This window comes from Haematobia irritans, chromosome 4 (genome assembly GCF_050003625.1).
Source record: "Haematobia irritans isolate KBUSLIRL chromosome 4, ASM5000362v1, whole genome shotgun sequence".
NCBI classification, from domain to species: domain Eukaryota; kingdom Metazoa; phylum Arthropoda; class Insecta; order Diptera; family Muscidae; genus Haematobia; species Haematobia irritans.
This window is the reverse complement of record NC_134400.1, coordinates 169,300,752-169,320,899: the sequence shown is the minus strand read 5'-3', so window position 1 is coordinate 169,320,899 and position 20,148 is coordinate 169,300,752. Positions and strand designations below refer to the sequence as shown.

The window sequence follows — 20,148 nt, the reverse complement described above, 5'->3', positions numbered from 1 at the left end:
CCCTGAGCATTATTGCCAAAGACACCATGTGTCTATCTCGTCTCCTTCTGGGTGTTACAAACATATGCACTAACTTATAATACCCTGTTCCACAGTGTGGCGCAGGGTATAAAAATTCTGTGATATTTTGTCAAATAAATAATTTTTATATTTTTTATAATTTTTAATGGATTCTAAAGCTTGTCTGAAACGTTTGACCTCAAATATTTTTAAAAATTCACAATTTTTTCATATTGAATTTAGCATTTTTTTTGACAAAAATTTAAATAATTTGTACCATTTTATGAATTCTTAAACTGTTTTTAACCAATTTGAAACAAAAAAGGTTAAAATTACCCATTAAAAATATGAAAAAAGCATGGTATAAAAACTTGAATGAAAAGAACTTCCTGTGTAGTTAAAATAAAGAACATCATTGGGAGTACATCTTCTGGAAGTGCTTTTAAAGTTGTGCCTTTCGAAGAACTTCCATGCATATGAACTTAATGCATATGTTTGCAACACTCAGATGGAGACGAGATAGGCACATGGTGTCTTTCGCAATAATGCTCAGGGTGGGTCCCTGAGTCGATCTAGCCATGTCCGTCTGTCTGTCCGTCCGTCTGTCTGTGAACAAATTTAGGTTGCAGTTTAAGTTCAATCGCCTTCAAATTTGGCACAAGTTCCTGTTTTGGGTCAGAATAGAAGCTATTGATTTTGGAAGAAATCGGTTCAGATTTAGATATAGCTCCCATATATATCGTTCGCCCGATTTACACTCATATGACCACAGTGGCCAATCTTTTACTCCGATTTAATTGAAATTTTGCACAGTGAGTAGAATTAGCATTGTAGCTATGCGTGCAAAATTTGGTTGAAATCGGTTCAGATTTAGATATAGCTCCCATATATATGTTTTTCTGATTTCGACAAAAATGGTCAAAATACCAACATTTTCCTTGTAAACTCGCCACTGCTTAGTCGAAAAGTTGTAAAAATGACTCTAATTTCCCTAAACTTCTAATACATATATGTCATATCGAGCGATAAATCATAAATAAACTTTTGCGAAGTTTCCTTAAAATTGCTTCTGATTTAAATGCTTCCCATATTTTTATACCCACCACCATAGGGTGACGGGGGTATAATAAGTTTGTCATGCCGTTTGTAACACATCGAAATATCGATTTCCGACTATATAAAGTATATATATATTCTTGATCAGGGAGAAATTCTAAGACGATAAAACGATGTCCGTCTGTCCGTCTGTCTGTCAATAATGAAGCAATCGTGCTGAAATTTTGCAAAAACTCGTTTTTTGTCTGCAGGCAGGTCAGGCAAGTTTTGATATAGTCCCCATATAAACCGACCTCCCGATTTGGGGTCTTGGGCTTATAGAAACCGTAGTTTTTATCCAATTTGCCTGAAATTTGAAATCTAGAGGTATTAAAGGACCACAAATACGTGTGCCAAAAATTGTGAGTATCGGTCCATATTTTGGTATAGCCCCTATATAGACCGATCTCCCGATTTTATTTCTTGGGCTTATGGAAACCGTAGTTTTTATTCAATTTACCTGAAATTGGAAATCTAGAGGTATTTTAGGACCACAAAGAGGTGTGCTGAAAATGGTGAGTATCGGTCCATATTTTGGTATAGCCCCCATATAGACCGATTTCCCGATTTTACTTCTTGGGCTTCTAGAATCCGAAGTTTTTATCCTATTTGCCTGAAATTGGAAATCTAGAGGTATTTTCGGGTCATAAAGAGGTGTGCCGAAAACGGTGAGTATCGGTCCATATTTTAGTATAGCCCCCATAAGACCAATCTCCCGATTTAACTCCTTGGGTTTCTAGATACCGTAGTTTTTATCTGATTTGCCTGAAATTGTAAATATTCTGGCATTTTAGGCTCACAAAAACGTGTATCGGATTAAGTTTTTATCGGTCCCTTTGGTAATGCCTCCATATAGACCGACTTCACTTCTTGAGGGTGTAGAAGGCGCACTGATCATGAAAATTGCTTGAAACTCAATGTAAAATTTCCAGATTTTACTTCTACAGATTTAAGATTTCAAATCAAGACGTTATTTTATAATTTTCTTGCACACTTACAAGATATGTTAATAATTCCTCTAAAACTCAAACAAAAATGATTCTTATAAATCCAGAATCTGATATAGTCCTCACAGGTTAAATCTTTAAATTTATCTTCGCGATGTGTCCTCAAGCCCTCCTGAAGGAAACCCTAATATTTGGTTCATGGTGGTGGGTATTTAAGATTCGGCCCGGTCGAACTTAGTGCTGTATATACTTGTTTTACTAACATTGTGTTCCACCCTAGTGCATTAGCCGACTTAAATTTTGAGTCTATAGATTTTGTAGAAGTCTATCAAATTCTGTCCAGATCGAGTGATATTTAAATGTATGTATTTGGGACAAACCTTTATATATAGCCCCCAACACATTTGACGAATGTGATATGGTATCGAAAATTTAGATCTACAAAGTGGTCCAGGTTATAATATAGTCGGCCGCGCCCGCCTTTGGACTTTCCTTACTTGTTTCTTTTGTGTTGCATTGGCGTTAATTGTAGGAAACAAATTTTGATTTGATTGTTTCTTCAGCTTTGTTTTCTTCACATGTTATCGAAGTCCTACAGAAATGTGTTATGGGCAATTTAAATTTTTAAATTCAAACTCGACTTCATGTAGAAATTATGTCGAATGACTTTAATATAAAGACAAAGTGACTTCATTGAAAATTCTATCAATTTTTGGACAAGGAAAAAACTTTATATCAGGTAAATGTATTTATCTATGCTAAGCAAAATTTGCATTCGTAGTTTAAGGACATGAAATCAATATTTTTTTCAATGTATATACAGCCGTAAGTTCGGCCGGGCCCATACTTAAACACCCACCATCATGAATCATATATAATAGTTTCTTTTGGAATCCTCCGGTCATAGCGAATCACTTGAAAATATATAGAGAATTTAAAGTTTCTATACACATTAGATTCTGGATTTATAAGAACAATTTTATGTTGAGTTTGAAAGAAATCACAAAACATCTCGCATACAAACTCGGATAAAAAGTACGGGTTATAGACGACCATGCAGTCAAATCGGGAGATCGTCCTAAAATATCCCAACATTTACAATTTTAGGTAAATCGGATAAAAACTACGGTTTCCATAAGCCCAATCGGGCTTATGGGGGCTATATCAAAACCTGGACTGATATAGGCCATCTTCGAATTTGTCCTGCCAGCAAACAAAAACGAGTCTGTATCAAATTTCAGGACGATAGCACCTAGTTATGTAGGCGCACAATATAACATTGAATTAACATTGAAATTCAGTTAAAACCGATACAATTTGTGTCTTCGAATGCCTCAAGAAGTCGATTCAGGAAATCGGTCTATATGGGGGGAATAACAAAAAATGAACTTATACGCAACATATTACATCCATTTGTGGACCTAATATACCTACACACAAAGAAAAAAATTTTACATTAATTACAATTTTAAATGCGAGCTAGTTGGAAATGAAGATTAAGGAATTGGTATTATTATGCTATTGAAAAGAAAATGCCAGATACCCATCTTACAAGCCTGACAATACATATGTTTCAGTGTTGGCTAATCCACATTTCCATAGTCCCTGGTAAGATCTGGCTGGGTGAGATGATTCAATTTGGGTCTTATATGCTAATTTCTTATGGAAATTATCAATCATTTCTCCCAAGTTGAATCATTTTTCACCACCACTGCGCATCATCTTCTCATATAGCTACAAAAAACGTTTTCCTTTTGTTAGAGTTTTTGGAATTGCTTCGAAAATTTTAAACTTTTTTCACAAAAAAAAATTCGTTTGTTATAAAATTTTTATTTGTTCAATAAAAAAAGATATTTTTGAACCAACAACACAGACCATTTCATTTATATCAACCACTGACTTTAAGTCAGTGAACTCTTTTTTGGGAATCTTCCGAACATATCTGGAATATATGTAAAAAACAAACAAACAAACAAAACAAGTATATAAGGCCGTAAGTTTGGCGGCCTGGCCAAACTTATCTTATGTACCCTCCACCATGGACTGTGTAGAAACTTCTACGAAAGACTGTCATCCACAATCGAATTACTTGGGTTGTGGTATCTTAAAACTTCTTAACATCGTTTTCTAAATTGTGAGTTAGTCCATACGTGGTAGAGAGCCATAATTGAAATATGGGGGTCTCTTATATGAGGGCTATATACAATTATGAACTTGATATGGACCAATTTTTTGTGATTGGGGATAGATTTATCTGAGGGCTATATATAACTATAGACCGATAAGGACCTAGTTAGGCATGGTTGTTAACTGCCATATACTAGCACAATGTATCAAATTTCAACTGACTCGGATGAAATTTGCTCCTCCAATAGGCTCCAAAATCAAATCTCGGGATCGGTTTATATGGGGGCTATATATGATTATGGACTGATATGAACCACTTTTGGCATGGTTGTTAAATATCATATACTACCACCACGTACAAAATTTCAACCAGATCGGGTGAATTTTGCTTCTCCAAAAAGCACCAGAGGTCAAGTCTGGGGATCGGTTTATATGGGGGATATATATGATTATGGACTGATATGAACCAATTCCTGCATGGTTGTTGGATACCATATACTAACATCACGTACCGAATTTCAACCGAATCGGATGAATTTTGCTCTTCCAAGGGGATCCGGAGGTCAAATCTGAGGATCGGTTTATATGGGGGCTATATATAATTATGGACCGATATGGACCACTTTTTGCATGGTCATTAGAGATCATATACTAACAACATGTACCAAATTTCAGCCGGATCGGATGAAATTTGCTTCTCTTAGAGGCTCCGCAAGCCAAATCGGGGGATCGGTTTATATGGGGGCTCTATATAATTATTTACTGATGTGGACCAATTTTTCATAGTTGTTAGAGACCATATACATACACCATGTACCAAATTTCAGCCGGATCGGATGACATTTGCTTCTCTTAGAGGCTCTGCAAGCCAAATCGGGGGATCGGCTTATATGGGGGCTATATATAATTATGGACCGATGTGGACCAATTTTGGCATGGTTGTTAGAGATCATATGGTGACACCATGTACCAAATTTCAGCCGGATCGGATGAAATTTGCTTCTCTTAGAGTCGCCGTAAGCCAAATCGGGGGATCGGTTTATATGGGGACTACATGTTATATGTGGATGTGGACCAATTTTTGCATAGTTGTTAGAGACCATATACATACACCATGTACCAAACTTCAGCCGGATCGGATGAAATGTGCTTCTCTTAGAGGCTCCGCAAGCCAAATCGGGGGATCGGTTTCTATGGGCACTACATGTTATATGTGGATGTGGACCAATTTTTGCATAGTTGTTAGAGACCCTATACATACACCATGTACCAAATTTCAGCCGGATCGGATGAAATTTGCTTCTCTTAGAGTCCCCGTAAGCCAAATTTGGGGGTCCGTTTATATGAGGGCTATACGTAAAAGCGGACCGATATGGCCCATTTGCAATACCATCCGACCTACATCAATAACAACTACTTGTGCCAAGTTTCAAGTCGATAGCTTGTTTCATTCGGAAGTTAGCGTTATTTTAACAGACGGACGGACGGACGGACATGCTCATATTGACTCAGAATTTCACCACGACCCAGAATATATATACTTTATGGGGTCTTAGAGCAATATTTCGATGTGTTACAAACGGAATGACAAACTTAATATACCCCCATCCTATGGTGGGGGGTATAAAAATCATATTGGTGTTCGGTCGAAGCAGGGATCGAACCCACGACCCTTGCCATGCAAGGCGGACGTAGCAATCACTGCTTCACGGTGCCCAACTAAATGTATGTTCCTGTTAAATAAAGTTTGTTTAATCGGCTCGTGGGCGCCGCAAGCTATGCTATATAAATATAATTTATAACGATAATTGTCTTTTTATGACAATAACAGCTACGTAGCTCAGTGGATAGTGTGTTGGCTTACAAATTGCATGGTCCCCGGTTCGATTCTCCGTCCAGGCGAAAGGTAAAATTTAAAAAAATTTATAAAATCGAATAATTTCTTCTACATTGTTTGTATTACAGAAAACGATGCTACGAACTAAAAAACCTCATGGAAGTTAAAAAGATATGAGCGAAAATGCAATTAGCCAGAAAAGATTGGTTTTTTGAGTTAGTCCTTATGAAATTGTTCTTACATCCTTGAAAAGAATAAACGTTTATCACAAAAAGTATATACTTTTCTTCCAAAAAAACTTCCTTAAAGCAAAAAGCAAATGAGAAACGAACTTTGTTTGTCTAAAATTTCGTTTGGGAGGAAAGAATTATTTTTTTGCATGTATTGATTCTCAATTTCAAAAAAATCAAATGGAAATTTCTGTGTGTAGATGCTCACGACGTCTCAAATCAGGGGTTTGCTTTATAAGGGAGCTACATTGAAATTGTGGCCGATATAGCTCATCATTGAGTTTGACCTGTTTCTATTTAAGATTCGGCCTATTCCGGTATTTAAGATGACCTATTTACATTCATCGCTAATTTCTTTCATGGTACCATCCATAGAAGTGTCATTAAAAATTCCACCGTAGGCAATTATTGTGGACATAATTAAAAACTAACAGAGTCTGTATATGTGTCTGTATGTGTGTGTGTGCTTTGTCCATATATCCTAATTTAATCGTGATGGTCCTTATATGCCGCCGAAGGAAGATAATATGTCCAATAATTACTTACCATAGCATTGAGCATTCAAAAGCATAGACGATGCTCGAGCCTTATTACTATTTCCATCATCATCATCAGATGCTATATCATGGTGAATGCTATCATCGTCTGCAATGTTGGTTATGGATGCAAGTGTTGCAACGTTAATCGCCGCCATATCCTTAGATGATGAACTGCTGGTAGTGTTGACTTTGGCCTCATAGCCATCATCGTCATCATCAACACCACCAGTATGGTCATGTGGACTTGAGTTGTCCTTGTTGGCCCTGCTTTCATAGTCAGCACTGGGCAGACCATCACCATCATCATCCTTATCGCGACCTTCGTCTATTAGAGCTATGGCATTTTTGCCCTTAACTGGAAAATCCCCATCGCCATTGCTATCATCATCATCGTTGTCAACATCCTGTTCCTCTCGCTTATCCGTGACATTTGCCATGGCTTGATGCAATGAATGTTGAGGCTGATGCATTGATTCTACTTCAAATGGCAGTTTTGTGGTCATAGGTGGAAGGATTGGAGTTTGTGAATTTATCAACATCTCCTGCTGGTTTATGGATGCAGAGGCTATGGCAATTGTCTCTGCTGCATTGGAACGCGGAGTTGGATGCGTGGTGGAAGCTTTTGAGACATTACCAGCAAAAATATCTTCATAATCTCTATTGCCATATTCCACAACCTCGTCATATCCGTCTTCTTTGTCGTCGGGGTTATCATAGTCCTCAATATCCTTCTCCTCCTCCTCCTGCTTCGTCTCTTCAGTTATGTGAAGTGTGGTTTTATTACCGCCATTGAGTTCCTGTTGCCTTGTCACCAATTCCGAATCCAGTTGTAACTTCTCCAGCAACATGGCCTGAATAAATTGCTCATCATAGGTTATTACCTGATTACCACTATCTGTGGATAGGTCGCCACTAAGAGAAGATTCGTTTTCTTGGCCCATCGTATGCAGGAGCCTTTCCTGGTTACGCTTACGATTGTAGTAGTCATAGTTAGCTGCCGTTATTACCAGTTCCCCATTATTGGATTGACCACTGTCGTCGCCATCACTGTCACTGTTATCGTTATTGACATCGCCATCTGTTTCCGTCTCCTCGTATTCCTCTACCATAAATTGGACTTTTTTACGAGCCTGTGGTAGACTAATATAAAATTGAGAATTGGCTATGGATGTCGCTGAGGCGGAAGTGCTATTAGGTGATTGGTAAAAACTTGTGGCTACTTCGGGATCACCGTCAATGGGTTCTTTACTCGTCGAGGGTGTTAATATTTTGGAATGAGAATCGCTTTGGTTGTTGTCTCCATTTTCTGAAGTTTTCGAAGAAGGTCGTTTGAGAATGGATTTAATGCTGGGGTTTGGTGTTACTGTCACCGTTACAGCCCTCTCATCATCCTCGGAGATTTCGGGGGTTTGCTGATCCTTCACTTCTCCTTGCTTTGATTGTTGTTTATTGATGCGTGGTGGCCTTGTGGGTTCGGAAGTTGATGGAACATGTGCAAACTGTAGAGAGTCTGGTCGTGAGACTTTAGGACTCTCAAATTCTTTAGAATTCTGTGTAGAAGGATTCTTCATCTCGATACCTTCATAAGTGCTGGGCTTTTGATTGCCGATCGCCAGTTTTTGGTGTTGAAGAGATTTTGGTGTTTGTAGTTCTTCACCCAAACTTATACGTTGACCTGCTATAGCCTGGACATTGGAATAGTTGGGCTTCTTATTCTTGCTTTTTTGAGACATGTTGTTAGGGTTCGTGGAATTACTGCTGCCGCTCCCTCGCAAGGGTTCAGTTAACTTCCTCGAAGTTTCGTCATTCTTAGTGTTGTTGTTTTTATTGGACTGCTTTTCTGGCCTAAGAAAGGGAGGGGAATCATCTTCCACCAAGGCAGCATCTTGAATATTGAAATCATCATTGGGTGGCATAAATTCATTTTGTGAAAAGTGAAGGTTTTGTTGTTTTCTAATCGATTTTTTCGTTACTTCCTGGCTAGTTGAGGCTGAAGGCGAAGATGTGGCAGACGAGGTATGAGGTGACTGCTCACCACCATTACACCTGGCAATTTGGGCATTAATTGAGATCAGATCATAAGGATTTACATTGCAACGTAGTATGGACTTCCTCGAATGACTACTGGTGGTTGGTGACTGTTGCGAAGCCAAGTCTTCGGCTTCCATCAGCCAGGATTCGTCCAAATTTTCTACAGCTTTAGTCGCTTCCGTGGATCCACTAACTGAAGCTTTTTGCAGTTGTGGTCTAGTGCGAGATCTACCTCTAGTGGGGCTGACACCACGATTACGTGACTTATCTTTGCCTCCTTGACCGTTAATTGAACTCTTTATAGACGAGGCCCCCGGTTCGGGTGATAGTAGACGAGTCCGCCTCATCAAATCGTAAGGATCCTTTTGGGGGTCCAATATAGTAGGCCTTTGTCTTTTGGTTGTGCTAACCACCCTCACAGTGGCCGAAGGTCCCACCGGTCGTAGTTTAGGACCAGGAGGTATGCTACTATGTACCCGTACAGTACCTCCCAGATTGGCCAAGGGCAGGCGGGTACCTTTGCATTTCTTACAAATACACGGCTTTTTCAAACTACGGCCTTTAGTGCCGCTCAGGTACTCGGGGCAAGAACATAGGACCACAGCCATTGCTGCAGTGGCAGTAGGTCTTTCGGTGGGTGCAAATATGGCAGCTGCATGAGGATGATGACCCACATAGGCATAGGAAGGATGATACATGGCTGCTGCCGCCGGTCGTGCTGGAATGCCTCTAACCGTACCATATATCCAAGATTCACCATATTTCATTGCACGACCTGTCATATAATCATAATGGGGACCCATGCCTGTGGCTCCCACTCCACCACCACTACCTACCGCAGGATAATCGTTCAAAGGCAAGTGCATAATGGCGGCCGGAGATATTTGATATTGTACTGGTATTTCGTTGGCTATACAAACATTATGGGTCACGGGAACTGTACACGACGGTACTTCTCGCTGATATCCGGATCCAGGTGCCGAAAATATTGACAATGAGGGTGGTGTTGTTGGTGTAACTGTTAAAGAGGAAGTTGCCGTTACCGGTGGGGTGGTGTCGTTGCCTGGTAAAAGTTGATTTTTCTCGTTTTTCTGTATTTTGAGCCTTTGACTCCAAGTTTTCTTCGATTTGTCGTACATGGGAATACACTGAAAAATATTTGTTGTGGACAATAAAAAATACTTAGTCATAGAAAATGGATGCATTTATAGGAATGTACATACCTTATTTGATATTTCGCGTACATAATCTCCTATTGAGAGTTGAAAGATCGATTATGGGGTTCATGCAAATATTTTGGCATTCGAATGGAGTCGTTGAGAACTGAAAAAGAAAATTGGGTATGAAAAAATTAATAAGTACAAGTACTAGGGGTAACTACATATAATTTCAATTCTAAGTAAAAGCTGAAAAAAAGCAGAATTAAAAAAAAAACAGGCCGAATCTTATTTACCCTCCACCATGGATTGCGTAGAAACTTCTACTAAAGACGGTCATCCACAATTGAATTACTTGGGTTGCGGCCGATGGCAAGGCATCTTAAAATTCTTAATATCATCTTCTAAATTAAAATTCTTAATATCATCTTCTAAATATCCATGCGGGATATTTATTAGACAAAACAAAGGTCGATTAAATATGGGGGTCGCTTTATATGAACACGGGTCTACCAAAAATGGCAGATTTTTTACTATTTGGTAGATTGGTAGAATTCTTGATGTTTTGGAGGGTTTTACAAAAGATTCCCCTCCAAGTACAAGGTGCTTCACTCCAAGAAGCTCCGGAGGTCAAATCTAGGTATCGGTTTATATGGGAGCTATATATAATTATGGGCTGATGGGAACCAATTCCTGCATGGTTCTTGGATACTAACATCACGTACCAAATTTCAACCGAATGGGAAGAATTTTGCTCTTCCAAGGGGCTCTGGAGGTCAAATCTGGGGATCGGTTTATATGGGGCCTATATATAATTATGGACCGATTTCGACCAATTTTTGCATGGGAGTTTGAGGCCATATATTAACACCACGTACCAAATTTCAGCTGAATCAGATGAATTTTGGTCTTCCAAGAGGCTCCGGAGGTCAAATCTGGTGATCGGTTTATATGGGGGCTATATATAATTATGGACCCATGTGGACCAATTTTTGTATGGTTGTTAGAGACCATATACTAACACCATGTACCAAATTTCAGCCGGATCGGATGAAATTTGCTTTTCTTAGAGGCCTCGCAAGCCAAATTTAGGGGTCCGTTTATATGGGGGCTATACGTAAAAGTGGACCGATATGGCCCATTTGCAATACCATCCGACCTACATCAATAACAACTACTTGTGCCAAGTTTCAAGTCGATAGCTTGTGTAGTTCGGAAGTTAGTGTGATTTCAACTGACGGACGGACGGACATGCTTAGATCTACTCGGAATTTCATCACGACCTAGAATATATATACTTTAGGGGGTCTTAGAAATAACATATTGAAGTGTTACAAACCGAATGACAAAGTTAACATCCTATGGTGGAGGGTATAACAAGTTGTTTAGGGTAAGATATAGAACCCCAATCAAAAAAGTATCACCAAAAGTAGTGAAAAACATCGGTTAGTACATGAGGGTAATTTGGTGACACTTATGTATATATGGGACCTATATACGATTCTGGTTTTTCAAATTTTGAAAATAAAATTGAAAAGTAAACTTGTTAGACTTTTCCAAATCTACTTTGGACATATGACTATAGAATTTTTATGGATTTTTATTACAAAGAAAAAATCTACATTCATTTTTCAATTTTTCGATTATTTCCTCAAACGCAATCAGGCTATTTTGGTCACTATCAAGTGTCGATTAGCCCATTTTGACTAACACAAATGATCAATTAGTCGATTTGATTTACAAAAAGTCGATTTGTTTTCTTGACACATATTGGAATAAACGAAAATTCTATTTTTGAGTTTTTGTATCATATACCTACTAAGGACGGATATTTGTGAACTGTTAAATATTTCATTTGTGTAACAGAAAAACCTTCCATTTGAACTCCTATTAAAGATTCTTGTTTACCACCAAAAATTTCGAATGTATTTTCTGCATAATAACACTCCCTACGCAAGTTTATGTTAAAGGGGTCATTTATATTTCCTCGACTATGTCTCATGCTGAAGCATTTTCAATTCGGTGTAATTATTGTCCTTACTGTCCTGTCTGTCTACTGCACTTTATTGTTATGGGGTATTAATGGGGTTTCTCCATTGGAGTCTAGCAATTCGTTTTTACTTTGTAGGACATATTCTGTGCAAAGGGTGTCATGCATTTTGGTGAGGGTCATGCCATAAAGAAGCAAAACGGAATTGGAAGTGTTACTGAGGCACCACCAACATTTATTTTCAGCTCTGCTCTATTCGGGTACAATAAATTAAATTCTTTTGCACATTTCTTTTTGGCCAATGTTTATTTATTATGCTTAACGAATTTCCTATTCCTTTCTAGGACAACGACAATGACTACGATGCGAATAACATGAATGCACAATCAAAAACTTAAAAAGAACAAGCGAATATTATGCAAGGGAATGTATCCTCATCTCTAAATATTGCCTTGCAAAATTCAAAACTCAAATCGAGAAATCGTTTTTTTTGTGTTGTGTCATGATTTCAATATCTTATATTTACACTGTGAGTTAAAGATTGTTAGTATGTAACCATAAGTTATTGCCACAGTACGTTGGAAGCGTATACGTAATATTGCTCATAGAAAATCTTTATACGACACCATGCACCAAGTCAATAAAATATCATTGCAACTGTAGAACACTAGTTCCAAATTGTATTTTTATACCCTTCACCACTACTGTGGTACAGGGTATAATAAGTTTGTGCATTTGTATGTAACGTCAAGAAGGAAAAGTCTGAGACCCATCGTTTAGTATACCGATCGTCTTAGAATTAAATTATGAGTCGATTTAGCGATGTCCGTCTGTCTGTCTGTCCGTCCGTCTGTCTGTTCATGTATTTTTGTGCGCAAAGTACAGGTTGCAGTTTAAGTCCGATCGTCCTCAAATTTGGCACAGGGTCGTTTTGGGGAACAAAGACGATCGCTATTGATTTTGGAAAAAATCGGTTCAGATTTAGATATAGCTGTCATATATATTTATCTCCGATCTGGTTATAATTGGCGTGTTTATCAACCAATGTTCTTCAAATTCCGTACATACTAATATTTTATGAGTCTTGAAAAACTTGCAAAATATTATCCAAATCGGTTCAAATTTAGTTATAGCTCCCATATATATCATTCGTCCGATTTAGACTCATATGGCAACAGAGGCCAAAGTTTACTACCGATTTTCGTGAAATTTTGCACAGAGAGTAGAACTGACATTCTACCAATGCTTGCTAAATTTGATTGAAATCGGTTCAGATTTAGTTATAGCTCCCATATATATCTTTCGTCCGATTTAGACTCATATGACAACAGAGGCCAAAGTTTACTACCGATTTTCGTGAAATTTTGCACAGAGAGTAGAATTGATATTCTACCAATGCTTGCTAAATTTGATTGAAATCGGTTCAGATTTAGATATAGCTCACATATATAGCTTTCGTCCGATTTGCATTTATGTGGCCTCAAAAGCTAGAGTTTTGCCCTGACTTGCTTCAAATTTTGCACGAGAGGTACGTTTAACGGTGTCGTTATGTGTGCCAAATTTGGTTAAAATCGGTTCAGATTTCGATATAGCTCCCATATATATCTTTCGTCCGATTTGGACTTATATTGCCCAGGGCCAGAGTTTTGCCCAGAATTGCTTCAAATTTTGCACAATGAGTACGTTTAATAATATCGGCAAATGTGCCAAATTTGGTTGAAATCGGTTCAGATTTAGATATAGCTCCCGTATATATCTTTCGTCCAATTTGCACGTCCGATATGGCTTCAAAAGCCAGAATTTTGCCCTGATTTGATTCAAAATTTGCACAAAGTGTACGTTTAATAATATGATTAACTGTGCCAAATTTGGTTGAAATCGGTTCAGATTTAGATATAGCTCCCATATATACCTTTCGTCCAATTTGCACTTATATGGCCTCAAAAGCCAGAATTTAACCCTGATTTGCTTCAAATTTTGCAAAGGGAGTACGTTTAATAGTATGGTTGACTGTGCCAAATTTGTTTGAACTCGGTTCAGATTTAGATATAGCTCCAATATATATATATATATATATATATATATATATATATATATATATATATATATATATATATATATATATATATATATATATATATATATATATATATATATATATATATATATATATATATATATATATTCATCCGATTTGCACAAAAGCCAGAGTTGAAGCCTGATTTGCTTCAAATTTTGTATATATACGCCACAGTTGAGTAGAATGTTTCATATTTTAGACCCAATTTCAATGGGAGTTTCCTTCAGTTGACTCGATAGTTTCCACAGAGAATATATTTAATATATTTAATATGCTTTTTGGTCTAATTGGTTCAGATTTCGTAGTCATATTTAACACTCTAATACCACACTTTCCACAAAACGGTCGAGTTTTAAATAAACTAGGCCAAATAATATATCACAACCCACAATTGACCACATATAATGCCGAGATTTAACCACTATCCTTGTAAAAGCGCCACTGTAGCAAAAATTTTAAATATTACTTAAATTTTCCTTTATCTCGATAATTCGTAAATATTATTTCGTACAATTGCATTAAAATTGCTCTAGCTTTATATTTCCCATATTTTGTAACTAACATTGTGTTTTATCCCAGGGTGTTAGCCGATTTAAATTTTAATTCGAGATTTTATACATATACAAAAAATTGTCTCCATATTGTATATAAATTATATAAATATTTCTAATAAAAGCCTTCATAATAACTCCCAACAAATTTGAAGGAGTCGAAATGGTAACACAAATTTTTGGTCTACATAGTGGTGAAGGGTATAATATAGTCGGCCTCGCCCGATTTTAGACTTTACTTACTTGTTTACTGTTGGATTATAATTAAAAGTTCTTACTACTCAGCATGAATTCAGCATATGTCACCAATTCATGCACTGAGTGATAGAAATTTTTAATTATATTCGAACAGTAAGAAATGCGGTGATGAAAAATACGACATGGGTCATCAAATGACCCCAATGTAGTATAACGGTTAAAAGAAATGTTTGTGGAACAACTTCCAATTTTGTTTGCTGGGTAGGTATCATTTTCAAATTCTTAAATGATAGTTTCTTTAGCATTAGATGTCCTTCTCAGCAATTATGTTATGCACTCTTGCCTTTGGTTTATATCCAAACTTGTTTACCTCCTACCTTTTAGGTATTTGTTATATTTCTTTGTAAGAAGTTTGGGATTCTTTGTGTCAGTGGGTATTTCTCCCTTTGAAATATTTAATGCTAGTTTGTCCTGTAAATGTTGTTTATTTCCTATTTTTGGATCAATGCACTACAACAGCATTGAGTTTGGGTGTATAAACATCTGTGCGGGATATTTATCAAATGCGAATGCAATTTCAAAGAACTGGACATACTTTATCGAGATACAATGTAAATTCATACATACTGTGGTGTTCGTGGTGGCGAAAGAAATTAATTTTAATATATACGCTGAAAAACGTAAGTTCGATTTATTTTGCCAACCAAAAATATGTTTCTTTACATAGAGGACCACAGACGACCCAAATTCCATAGATGAATATTCAAAATTTAACTAAGAAAATTTGACGATTATAAACTTGTTTATTAAAATTTATTTCAAAGGTCCACTATACTTGTATTGTGCAAATTATTGTTTTAAAATAAGGATGGTTATGTATCCTCCATATTTTGGATTGGTATCTGCCGAATTGGACGTACAACGCGGGAATGCCCGAAAAATAAAATACCCTCCTACAAAATATCTACACTTCAAATTTAAGTCGGCTAATGCTCTGTGAAGCAGAATGTTATTCAAAAACAATACTATTTTCCACAAGGGCGTTTATGACTTCCCGGTATAATTTGAAGCATTTTCCATATAGAAGTAGGAGACTTAACTTGATTTTAACCGATTCTGTGAAAAGTATGCAATTGGGGTGTGTAATATTTAGCATATTTGCAAAAATCCAAAGAACATATATATGGAGATTTTATCTAAATCTGAGAAGATTTAAAATATTAAATCTACTCTCTATGTAAAATATCAAGGCAGTTGATTTAAAATCTCATTTATTCTAGCCATATTTCTCACCATCGAACAAACGTATATATGGGGCTACATTAAGATCCCAGCAAAAAATTTGGAAGTTCTTCCAAAGGCACAACTTTAAAAGCACTTCCAGAAGATGCACTCCCAATGATGTTCTTTATTTTAACTACCCAGGAAGTTCTTTTAATTCAATTTTTTATAACATGGGGTTTTCATACTTTTAATGGGTAATTTTAACTTTTTTGTTTCAAATAGGTTAAAAACAGAGTAAGAATTCATAAAATGGTACATACCATTTAAATTTTGTCGAAAAAATGCTAAATCCAATATGAAAAAATTGTGAATTTTTGAAAATATTTCAGGTCAAACGTTCCGTCAAGCGTTAGAATTTATTAAAAATTATAAAAAAGTATAAAAATTATTTATTTGAGAAAATATCACATATTTTTTTAATATACATCCAAAACATTGAATTCGCATCACACCTAAAGAAGTGATGCAAATTCAGTGTAACGGCTGTTGAAATGGAGGACTTCCGTCCTATGACAAGCCCATGTTAAATTCATCGCTTCTGCGTCAATTTTGCACCACTTCCGGATCCAAAAAGAACATTTTCATTACTTTTTTGGCGACGCTTTTTTTGCTGGGATCTGGACCGATTTTGACTAAATTTGGCCTCTGGGAACATACGAATCTAAATCGGGCGAAATATTTGTATTGGGCGCTATATTTGCTATTCTGACCCAAAATACATATTTGGGACAAATTTGAATGCTATTGGACAAAACTGCGATCTAGACGTTGATTACAATGCTACGCTCACAGACAGACGGACATGGCTAGATCGACGCAGGGGCCGGCCCTGAGCACTATTGCCAAAGACATCATGTGTCTATCTCGTCTCCTTCTGGGTGCTGCAAACATATGCACTAACTTACGCTGTTCCACAGAGTGGTTCAGGAACAGAAAATGTTGAATACTTTAACTGCGACCTAGACTTTGATCACACAAATGTGTTCACAGACAGACGGACATGGCTAGATCGACTCAGGGACCCACCCTGAGCATTATTGCCAAGGACACCATATATCTATCTCGTCTCCTTCTGGGTTTTGCAAACATATAAACTAATTTATAATACCCTGTTCCACAGTGTGGCGCAAAGTATAAAGAGTCGAAAATTCGACTTTTGATTACAGTCCCTATTAGGGGTGTGATGTTAAATAGTCAATCCAACCAAAGAAAAAAAAACAACAATACTATTCAGGACATTGTACAATTTTATTATAGAAAAATTCATAAATATTTGATTCGGATCTTCGAATTATGTGTCTATAGAATAGAATAACACAAATGTTCGGTTCTGTGTAGGTATGAATACCTATCTAACCAACGTTCTTTAAGAAAATTTCTTTCAAATAAAATGTTTCCTAATCGTAGACACTATCGTAAAACAAAACTTTACTGCTCTAACGCTAGGACAGTTGTTTTTCATATCCTTACGAGTAGTTTTCTCAATGCTCATTGTTGTCTCCTTTGTCACAGCTGCAAGTGCAGCAGCAATTGCAACTGTTGTCGCTCCTGTCACTTTTGTGTATTGTGTTTGGGAGGTACAATTGCTTAGTTGGATTGTCTTTGGAGTGTGGTATTTCTTAAGGTGTCCTCTAGTAGCACTTGTCGTTGTGTCGAATTGTTGTCAGTGTGTGGTGGCCAAAAGTTTTTCTAACTCAATTTTCTTTATTCCATCCATGCTGATGGTACTGATTTTGTTGTTCCCCGAACAACCAAAGTTTTCTAACTCGAGTTTGCGTTTCGTTTTTTTTCTCCCCTGTTTTCGTTGTTTTTTTTTTTTTTTTTGATACGAGTGACCAAACTTGCATGGGCATGCATTGTGAGAACCATCCAAGTGCACTTCATGGCCATGTGACAGCATAGAAGGAAACACACACACAAGCAACGCCAACAAAAACCTCAACTGATAAACATTTTTTGATAAATGTCGAAAGTTTGGAATTTTCTTGCTATTCTTGCTGAACAAAGTTGGAGGTGATTCTGGAAAGAGGTGGTGCCAAATTAAACAATCCATGACACGCCTTGAACATAATAACATTGCATTTCCTCAAGTGTTTAAATATGTGGTCAAAACTATAATTTGACCACTTTGAAAGCAAATAGTATAACTGAAATTATCCCCTCGGAGAACTGCCGCATTGTTTAATCCAAAATAAGGATCAAAGTTGCTGGAACTTACGATAAACTAAATTGGAAACTATTTTAGGGGAAGAACATAGTTGAACTTTTGGTGAATGTTCAGTTTGAAAGCATTCAATGGAAAAGCATAATAAACTCCAGCATCCTAGAGAAGCAAACTTCTGCATTATTTAAGGAATTAAACTATAATGAATTAAAGGACAATACAAACAAGGCAGAGAGAGAGCTACAGTCGGACAAAACTAACCACATTGTGCTACTATGGTGTTTACGATTGGAATAAAATTTCATAATTTCCGAAAATTATTGCTTGCTTATAATTTGTATACCCTCCACCATAGGATGGGGGTATATTAACTTTGTCATTCTGTTTGTAACACATCGAAATATTGCTCTATGACCCCATAAAGTATATATATTCTGGGTCGTGGTTAAATTCTGAGTCGATCTGAGCATGTCCGTCCGGCAGTCCGTCCGTCCGTCTGTTGAAATCACGCTAACTTCCGAACGAAACAAGCTATCCACTTGAAACTTGGCACAAGTAGTTTAATGTAGGTCGGATGGTATTGCAAATGGGCCATATCGGTCCACTTTTACGTATAGCCCCCATATAAACGAACCCCCCCCCCCCCAATTTGGGTCGCGATTGCTCTAAGAGAAGCAAATTTCATCCTATCCGGCTGAAATTTGGTACGTCGTGTTAGTATATGGTCTCTAACAACGATGCAAGAATTGGTCCATATCGGTCCATAATTTTATATAGCCTCCATATAAATCGATTCCCAGATTTGTCCTCCGGAGCCTCTTGGAGGAGCAAAATTCATCCGATCCGGTTGAAATTTGGAACGTGGTGTTAGAATGTGGTCTCTAACAAACACGCAAGAATTGGTCCATAATTATATATAGCCCCCATATAAACCGTTCCCCAGATTTGATCTCCGGAGCCTCTTGGAGGAGCAAAATTCATCCGATCCAGTTGAAATTTGCAACGTGGTGTTAGTATAAGGCCGCTAATAACCATGCCAAAATTGGTCCATATCGATATATAGTTATATATAGCCGATCCCCAATCACACAAAAATTGGTCCATATGGGTTCATAATCATGGTTGCCACTCGAGCCAAAAATAATCTACCAAAATTTTATTTTTATAGAAAACATTGTCAAAATGTTATTTCTATAGAAAATTGTGTCAAAATTTTATATCTATAAAAAATTTTGTCAAAATTTTATTTCTATAGAAAATTTTTCCAAATTTTATTTCTATAGAAAATTTTGTCAAAATTTTATTTCTATAGAAAATTTTTTCCAAATTTTATTTCTATCGAAAATTTTTTCCAAATTTTACTTCTATAGAAAATGTTGTCAAAATTTTATTTTGCCAAAATTTTATTTCTATAGAAATTTTAAACTTAATTATGGACTATGTGGTATATATTACCGCAACCCAAGTATTGTGAGTGACAGTCTTCAGTAGAAGTTTCTACGCAATTCATGGTGGAGGCTACATAAGCTTCGGCCTGACCGAACTTACGGCCGTATATACTTGTTTGGTTTAGGATTCCTCACAAAAAAACTATATAGAAAACAAGAACATCCAATTTTTATATATTTTGGCGGTCATTTGTATCATAAAAACAAGTATATACAGCACTAAGTTCGGCCGGGCCGAATCTTAAATACCCACCACCATGAACCAAATATTAGGGTTTCCTTTGAAATATCAGGAGGGCTTGAGGACACTTCCCGAAGATAAATTTAAAGATTTCATCTATGAGGACTATATCAGATTCTGGATTTATTAGAACCATTTTTTTTAGTTTTAGAGGAATCATTAACATCTCTTGTAAGTGTGCAAGAAAATTATAAAATAACGTCTTGATTTGAAATCTTAAATCTGTAGA

At 36.8% G+C, this 20,148-nt stretch overlaps 1 protein-coding gene across 1 annotated transcript in view; it reads right to left on the bottom strand.

Annotated features, from left to right (window-relative positions):
• RhoGEF64C (Rho guanine nucleotide exchange factor at 64C) overlaps window positions 1-20,148 on the bottom strand; it is a 516,589-nt gene that overhangs the window by 55,056 nt on the left and 441,385 nt on the right. Inside the window, exons 3-4 of the mRNA XM_075305189.1 lie at window positions 10,030-10,129; window positions 6,783-9,954 (exon numbers count right to left, since the gene is read on the bottom strand). Coding sequence (XP_075161304.1) covers window positions 6,783-9,945 — 3,163 coding nt within the window. The 5' untranslated portion in view covers window positions 9,946-9,954; window positions 10,030-10,129. The remainder of the gene's footprint in view (window positions 1-6,782; window positions 9,955-10,029; window positions 10,130-20,148) is intronic.